The sequence below is a fragment of the Nicotiana sylvestris genome, chromosome 8 (assembly GCF_000393655.2).
Source record: "Nicotiana sylvestris chromosome 8, ASM39365v2, whole genome shotgun sequence".
In the NCBI taxonomy this organism is placed as follows: Eukaryota; Viridiplantae; Streptophyta; class Magnoliopsida; order Solanales; family Solanaceae; genus Nicotiana; species Nicotiana sylvestris.
Window position 1 is genome coordinate 97,161,808 of NC_091064.1, and position 9,310 is coordinate 97,171,117.

Genomic DNA, 9,310 nt, shown 5'->3' on the forward strand with positions numbered 1-9,310 from the left:
GCTTCATGACGGACGATGGTTGAAGAATATCCGAACAATGACATGACCAAAGCCATGATCCAACAAACATTCTACTGTGGCATCAACACTACTAACCAGTGTGTAGTTAACCCTTATGCTGAGGCGTGTGATATACTTGATGAGATGTCGGATACTTCCTCGGTGTGAAAAAGTAGAGGTAATGTGCCACAAGGTGATCCCAATGTCGTTCACCCACACAAAGAGCTCCATGACCACGATCAAGCAATAGCCGAGTTAACTACGACCATGAACTAGTTGGCCAAAGCTCAATTGCAGCAAGTTCAAGGGCCAAAACAAGTGAATGCCATATAAGGGGTAAATATGATGGTCAAAAAGAGGAGGCAAAGAGGTCAACAAAGTCAAGGAAATCCGAATCAATTTGAGCTAGGTGGTAGTGGTTACAATCAAGATGATGTGTATGATGATCAAAGTAAAGAGGTTCAATATGTGAACAACTACCAAGAACAATGGGGCAATGCTCTGAATCAACAACAACAATGAAGATTCCAAGGAAATTAGGGAAATCAAAATAAGCAAGGAAATTGGAACAGTGGCAACAACAACAACCAAAGAAACTGGGGGAACAATAATCAAAATTGGGGCAACCAAGGTAACAAGGCAACTGGGGTGGAAATAACACTAGCAATTGGGGAGGCAATAACAACCAAGGGGTTTGGAATAACAATAATTAGGGAAATCGAGGGCCGGGCTTTCAAAGGCCTCCGATATTTCAACAACCTAACAACTCGCCTCCATATCCATCACAAGGTCCTAGCTCGTCCAATAATGAGATGGGATGGATTGAGTCAATGTTTGAGCAAATGATGAAGAAAAACACTGACTCCGATGCCTAATTGGCATCCCACAATAATTCAATATGCAACTTGGAGATCCAACTTGGCCAAATTTCTCAAGCTTTGAATACTTTCCCTAAGGGGGCACTACCTAGTGACACGGTATTAAACCCGAAGGGAGGGAACAATACGGGCCATGCTATGGAGATGACTCCAAGAAGTGGTAAAGGTGGAGATGCTAGTACCTCTAATGCAAGAAAGGTTGTGAGTGATGATGTGTTGTTGCAAGATGATGAGCAAAGAAATGATGTGCAAGTGAGTGATGAGAATATGGATGAAGAAGTGAGAATTTACTTTGACGACAACGTGGAGGATACACAAAATGATGTGAACCCGTCTAGGGAACACGTGATAGATATACCGGAAACGGTAGTGCCCAAAGCCAAGTCTCCTTTTCCAAGGCCTCCTCCACCATACCCTTAAAGGCTTTCAAAACAAAATAATGAGAACCGGTTCAAGAAATTTATTGATATAATGAAAGTTTTGTCCATAAACGTGCCTTTGGTGGAAGCTCTAGAACAAATGCCAACTTGATAACAAAGAATAGATCCATGAATTGTGAAACAATCAAGATGACGCATCAACTAAGTTTCATTGTACATTCCATGGCCCCAAAGCTAGAAGACCACGGTGCTTTTACAATACCGTGCACTATTGGTAGTGCCGATTTCACCAAGGCTTTGTGCAACATGGTGGCAAGCATTAAATTGATGCCATATTCTGTGTTCAAGATGTTGGGGATTGGGAAACCAAGGTCCACATCCATGAGGTTGCAAATGGCGGATAGAACAATGAATAGGCCATTGGGGATAATAGATGATGTGCTAATTCGGGTTGACAAGTTCATACTTCGCACGGATTTTTTGATACTTGACTGCGAGGTTGACTATAAGGTGCCGATCATATTAGGGAGACCTTTCCTAGATATAGGGAAGGCTTTAGTTGATGTGGAAGAAGGGGAGCTCACCTTCCCAGTGGGTGATGAAAAAGTTGTGCTCCATGTCTGCAAGTCAATGAGGCAGCCCAATAGCAACAAAGTATGTTCATTTGTGGATATTGTGACCGAGGTGATTGTTGAAGACACTAGTGCTGTTAACAATGTAGAGGACCCTTGGGAAGCTGTGTTGTTGAACCATGATGTGACTGAGGATGAAGGTTTGGTGGAATATGTTAATGCTTTGCAAGGAATGAGTTCATACATATATGAGCCCCAGAAAATTTCCTTGGATCTTGAGAATCGAAAGACTCCACCAACAAAGCCCTCAATCTAGGAGCCTCCTATATTGGAGTTGAAGCCTTTGCCTTCACATATCAGGTATGAATTCTTAGGCCCTTGTTCAACTTTACCTGTTATTCTTTCTTCGTGCTTAACTAACGTGAAGGTAGATGCCACCCTTGCAGTGCTCCAAATAAGGAAGAAGGCAATTGGATAGACTTTGGTTGACATTCGGGGTATAAGCCCGGCCTTTCACATGCACAAAATTATACTAGAGGATGATGCCAAACCCTCTGGGGAACACCAAAGGAGGTTGAATTAGTCCATGCAAGAGGTCATCAAGAAGGAAATTATATAGTAGCTAGATGCAGGGATTGTGTACCCCATTTCGGATAGTTCATGGACTTCGCTGGTGCAATGTGTGGTCAGTATTCCCGCATGTCACGCGGGTGATGCGGGTTCGATCCCCGGCAACGGCGCTAAAAACTGATTGGTTCCAAACATGTACTACTATTTAGTAGAAAGGATGGTCGATGTAGTTTTAACCAATAAAGGTCAGGATCGAATCCATAAGGAATCAATTTGTTTGGATTTAGGTTTATATCCGAGTAGAGATGCGGTTTTTGCACTAAATTGCACTTCCACGAATGGTTGGTTTCATTTCTACTTCTACTTCTATTCTATAACATGCAGTTTTTGAAACTAAGTACAATATTTTTGTTAGTTGTTTTAAAAGATTTAAAGGGACTAGGGTAGTGACTTCCGCCTAGGTGGATACCTAACGGGTAGCATGAATCTAGGGCAATCATGTGATTAATTGGGGTCGTAGTATAGCTATTACACTCGAGTACTCACTCTATACCTCTCGGTAGTTTGAGTGATTTTGCCCAATTTGGCTTTCTCAAGTCCAAATGGGTATTCATGCAATTCAAGTGAATTTAGCTCAAGTAGGGTATTACTATCTCTAGGTTTATCCCTTTAACTAGGGATATCAATTTCTTCAGTTCACCCCAATTCCTTGTTAGCCTAATTTTCCTAGACTTAGTCCCACTTTCTCAAGTAGAGACTAAGTCATAAAGGCATGAATGAGTATTTGCAACCATCAATTTCTTAGTTCTAGCAAGAACTAGGCTAAATACCACTAACCAATACACATTCAAGCCTTAATATTCAAGACCCATTAAATACCCGCACTAGGGTTGGGTCACAACCCTAGTTATGGGTTTATCTACTCATGAAAATAGTAGAAATCAAAGATAAAGAGAAGATAAAATCCGTAATACTAAATTAAAAGATGAAAATCTAAAGTTATTTGGTAAATCTTATACAAAATTGCCCAAATAGGAAAAAATAGCCGTCTCACGTGTTCAGCAGACATAACTTGACCTAAAAATATGAAAAAGATCTATTTATACTAGGCCGATGTTCCCGGACAAAAATGCCCATGCGGAGGTTTCGCAACCGCATAATTCTGACCGCGACCGCACTTTTGCTTTCACGACTGCATAATATTGACCGCAGTCTGCATTTCTTCACATCTAAGACTGGGCTGGAACTTGTTTCGCGGAGCGCGTAATTGTCACCGTATCCGCGTGAGAGCCTTCCACGGCCGCGTATTTGTGATGCGGTCCGCGCTTAACATTTTTGCCCTTTTTTGAGCTCTCTGAATCTAAGCACACGCGGTCAGCGAAATAATAATCGCGGCCGCGGTAGTATGTTCACGGCCGCCAATTTCCAGCACGGTCCGCGTCCATGTCTGTGCCCAAATTTTACCTCTCTGATTCTCCCTTTCTTGGCCGCACTTTTCTGTCGCAATCCGCATTCTACAGTCTTGGCCCAGCCTTGGTCTTTATTCAGGTCTTAACTCCTTTTATGAGTTGATCATGGACACTTTGGCTCATTGTGAACAATCCCTGCAAGCAAACATATTATGTTAGTTTTCGGAAATACTTTTACGCATTTTAAGCCCAAAACGCAAGTAAAAAGAGAGCAAATAATGGTTAAAATTTCCACTTATCATATAAATGGTAAAACATTAAGCAAATGAGCTCCAATTTCTAGTTTTATTCAAGCATTAGATCTGTATCGTAATTACAGAGCCATAGAAAAAAGAATCATAGAATTTGGACATAGTATGAGGAGTTTATGGTCATTTTACTAAGAAGTGGATTGCCAGATTTTTCAGATTAATTATGAAATTGCCACTGATTTCGTATTTAAAAATCTGCACTATTTTCAAATATTGAAATCAACATATCTCCTTCATTATGAGGTCAAATGGAGTGATTCAAAAGCCTAACTTGACTAAAATATTACAAGGAATCTATTGGAGGCGTTAAAAGTGAGTTTCAGGATTGTTTGGCTTATGAAACGAGGCAGAACATCTGGGTAAAAATATTTAATATCGAGGGTTTGTTCTTTTGGTCATATTTTGAGTTGGGGAGCTCGGATTTGGGCAATATTTGAGGCAATTTTCACCATATAAATTGGGGCAAGTGTTTTCTACTTGGTTTTGTTTATTTTTCATGAATCTAACTTTATTTTTGGTAATTGGATTGTGAATTTTAAAGAGAAGATTGAGGGTTTTTGTCCAAAGTTTCATAGAGTGAATTTTTGACTTTTGAGCATCGATTCAGAGTCGGATTTGGGTAAAACTAGTATGGTTGGACTCATAATTAAATTGTTTGTCGTATTTTGTGTGTTTTGTCGGGTTCCAAAGCATGGGCCCGAGTTTGGCTTTTTGGTTGATTTTGGGATTTTGATTAAAGATTCAACCTTTATCGATTGGGTTTGTTTTCTTTGGCATTATTTGATGTATTTGAGTTGTTTTTGGCTAGTTTCAAGCTGTTCGGAGGTTAGTACGTGTGTGATAGTATCTTTGGTGCATCGTTTGGCTTGCTCGGTATTGGATTTGGCCTGTTTGAGGTAAGTAACAATTCTAAACTTGGTGCTGAGGGTATGTAACCCCGTATTACATGTTATGTGTTTGGCTTTGAGGTGACGCACATGCTAGGTGACAGGCGTGTGGACGTGACTATGTGAATTGTGACTCTATTATTCTTTTGGTACTGTGTAGTTTCCTGATCTTATCTGTAACCTGTAACCATGAAATCTCTACATACTAGAGCTATTGAGGTCATATTGCTATTGAATTATTTGTTTAAATTGCAATTTCATACTCGGTCATGTTCATTCATTTCATATCATATCTCAGTCTATGTTGCTATTTATTGACACATCATATCATCATTTTGGGCTAGTTTCATGGCATTGTGAGCCCAAGAGATTAGAGAAATTGATGACTATGTGAGGCCGAGGTCCTGAGTGTGAGTGATATTATAGGATCGGATTGCACGCTGCATCATGTTATATTGATTTATACCTGGATCTGGCTTATTATTGCACTTGGGTTGAAGGAGCCCCTCCGGAGTCTGTACACACCCCCAGTGAGTGCAGTTGATTTATATTAAGAGGTGGATCTTCCTTGGGCATGGATCTTGCTCGAAGCATTTATATTTTGGGACAGATCTTTCTCGGGCTAGATTGGCCTTATACCGTACTGAGTGATGCTATATATATATATATATATATATATATATATATATATATTTGTGATGGATCTTCCCTGGACTGGATTGGCCATATACAGTACTGAGTGACTTATCATGTCAAGTGATTGATCATGATTAGTGAAAAAGTGTGAGACAGTGCGATTGAGTACTCTGAGAGTGTGAGTACTTGAGTTCATCTCTGAGATACATTGCATTTTCCACACGTTGTACGGTATCACGACATTCATGCCTTCTTGCACATATTGACATATGGGCATAGAGATATATTTTCCTCATGCCATTTGAAAGTGAAACATTTACCTGTTGAAAACTTTGGGAAAATTTACAGTTTTCAAACTTACTCATACTTTTGGCGATTTCGGTAAAAGATTTGAGTTTTCACTGATATACTTGAAAAGCATACCTATTTTTGAAACTGTGAACGAGCTGAGCATTTTATCTCTGAGTTACTTCTTTTATTACTTTCATTATGTTGTTCTCAACTATTGTCGACTATTGGTGTTGGATTCTGACCCTTGTCCTAGCTCGTCACTACTTTCAACCTAAGGTTAGGTTTGTTACTTATTGAGTACATGGGGTCCGTTGTACTTATACTACACATTTGCACCTTGTGTTGGGTGCTGATGTTGCTGCTTATGGTGGGAGCTGGATCGAAAGTTCTACCTGCGTTCTAGTCATAGCTGCCTTTTGTTCTTGGTAGCTTTAGAATTATTAATCTATTCATGTATATTTCAAATAGATGATGTATTTTTATTTCACACCAGTGTTGTAAACTCTATATCTTAAAAGCTCAAGATTTGTGCTACATATATTTTTTTTACTTAATTCTCTTATTAAATTTCATTGGAATTGGATAGTTGTTAATTGGCTTACGTAGCGGGTTGGGTTAGGTGCTATCAAGACTAGTCGAATTTTGGGTCGTGACAAATTAGTATCAGAGCTCTAGGTTCATAGGTTCTACAAGTCATGAGCAAGTGTCTAGAGAATCTTGCGGATCAGCATGATGACATCCATACCTATTTTGCGGATCGGCATATGAGCGCTCGGTATCAGCTGCGTATTGGAGACTTGTAATTCTGTGGATGAAGTGCGAGATGTGATTTCAATGTGCCGATGATGGGCTGGTCTGGAGGGTTTGTGGTTGGATTTTGACTGTAGCTTGGGCACAGGGATTTTGGTTGTGTGAGCACGTGATCTTGGACTTATATGTCTGGTAGTATCCCTATTAGTGGAATTTTTGGCTCGATGAGTGGCTGGATGGCTATATGATAAGTATGATGTGATTGCAGGATGTGCTCAAATGGTTTGAATTTGACGGGAGGAGCTTTCTTGGAATGTGAAAAGTATTATTGGGTGCTTTATTTTGTTTTGGATATGACATATAGTCTCGAGTTATGAGTGTATTAAAGGATCTTCCATTTTGTTTAACTATGGAATGAATTAGATTTTCATGTCTTGTTGTGAGACCAGACTTAGGAAGATTAAGTGATGACGTAGTAGTTGTGGCTATGAAAGGGTATAGAGAGATGTCAGTTTAAGGCTAAGCGGGTAGGTTATCACCTGCGGGGTAATCTACAGATGTATAATCCTTATGATGTTGTGTGGAGAGTTTCTTTCTACTAGCGGGTTATGGGTATATCGATTTGAGTTTCGATTAATTAAGAAAGTTGACCTGATCGTCACGTGGATGAACGCGAGCATAGTAGATGATTTGAGGAATTAAATGGTTTGTGTTACATGGGTTTATGAAGGATTTAGTTGAACCTCTCGACGGTATTATGGAAATAATAGAGTATGAGCATTGTGAGTTATTGTGTGTTTTGATCTATGGCTTTGGGACATGTGGGGGAGTCTGCAATCGATCATTTATATGCATGTTTATTTGTTGTATCGATTTTAGTCTGAGGCATACTTGTGGATCAATTATGACTTGCAGATGTTGGTTTTCTGGATGACTTAAGCAAGGGAATTTCTGGATGCATGATGTATTATACTTTATGTGTATATTGGAAACATTGAATGATTGAGTTGTTATTTGTAAAGGATGTAGTGCGCATGAAGTAGGATTCACTCGGTTGCTTAGAGGCATGGATTACTTCTTTGGGTGTTGTTGTGCTAATAGGGCACAGATCGTTTGGCCCGTTTGGGGCGGTGCAATTGAGAGTTGAGTAGAGTGGAGGACTCTAGAGAAGGTTCTAATGGGTTCAATATTTATATATAGCAATTGAAATTTTTTCTGGATTTGTATATGGCTAGGGTATGAGATTTACATAAGATGTGTCGAGACTTGCGGTATTTCTATATCATTATGAAGTATACATTTCAGTATTAGGAAGGTGAAGAAAATAGCTTAAGATTCGCAGAAGGTCTCTTCAGAGTAGGTGTCTCGGTTATGGTACTTTTGGGGTGCTTAAGAAGGAATAATGGCTTATGGGCCTTAGGGCAGTGTGGTTTTATGCTAGGGTCTTGTATGGTGAGTTTTGGTTGAGGGTCATGGTATTATGGCGAGGAAAAGTATCAACTTGAAGGCAATTTGGAAGGAACTCGGAGAAATAGGACAGTTTAGTAGTAGGTTTGGTCAGCACCGTAATGGATATGATTGGTTAATTGGGTACTTATGATGTGGTGAGTCTCTACAGGTATTTTGTGGCAGTACTCTTGGGTTTTGGCGACTGCGTGGCTTGGTTGAGTTAGAGGGATTTGGTTTTGATAGCTTGGCTATGTGAAAATTGATTTCCAAAGAGTTTTCCATGATTTCTATCATGGTTCATGGTGGATATTTTCTACTGGCGAGAGGAGCATGTTGAGTACTGTGATTTCCTACTGGATGGGATCAAATGGAAGGTTTTTGACTGATTGGATATGTATTCTACTTGTGGCTCAGAGTTGATTATGAGGTTATTATATTTTTCATATGAGCGTGTTGTGTGGGATTAAGGTTTGTGTGTGCAAGTTCATGATTTAGTTTTAAAGAGAAGGTCATAAATTCTTTGATGGCATGGACGGTTTTTGGTGTTTAGATGATTTTTATAACTTCTTGGTTTTGCCTAAGAAGGGGGCGCATCTCGCAAGGTGCATTGTGTTTTGACTTACAGATGCTTCATTGCTATTGTGGTACTCGCTTGGTTGATCGATTGATGATATTTAGATTTTTCCATGTGGCACGGAAGAATTACATAATTATTCCTCGTGGTATGATCGTGTATGAGAGGATTAGACATTCGAGCGGTGGAGTTGGGATCAGATATGGTGATTCGTGTGTTCTATAGATTTGGAGACGGGGAGTTCTCATAAGCAGGTGGACTGTGAAGATATGGCCAAAGCTATCCAGATAATAGTATGTGTTATGGTTAGGTCGTTATGGATTTTTGGAGGGCTATTTGTCCATTCGGGGATGATCAGAGTTGATTTGGGGGCCCATTGGTAGGCCCAATGAGGATGTGTATTCTACACCGAGTTGGATTTGTTCACTCTAAGTTGCTATTGTTGAGGGATGTGTCATTCAGTTAGAATTGATTTTATTTGTATCTGATATGTTCTATGTGTTACTCTTCCATGCTACGAAGGGTTGTGATTTGTTGGTTATACGGACACATGGTGCGGTTCTGTTTTGGCCTTATAGCAGAATTCGAGCGAGATGGTGATTG

The 9,310-nt window shown here is 39.8% G+C and overlaps 1 protein-coding gene across 1 annotated transcript; it reads left to right on the forward strand.

Annotated features, from left to right (window-relative positions):
* The first annotated feature begins 1,447 nt into the window (after nt 1–1,447).
* Nucleotides 1,448–2,146, forward strand: LOC138875424 (uncharacterized). Its single transcript, XM_070154252.1, has one exon. The coding sequence runs from the start codon at nt 1,448–1,450 to the stop codon at nt 2,144–2,146; it is 699 nt and encodes a 232-aa protein (XP_070010353.1).
* The last annotated feature ends 7,164 nt before the right edge of the window (nt 2,147–9,310 follow it).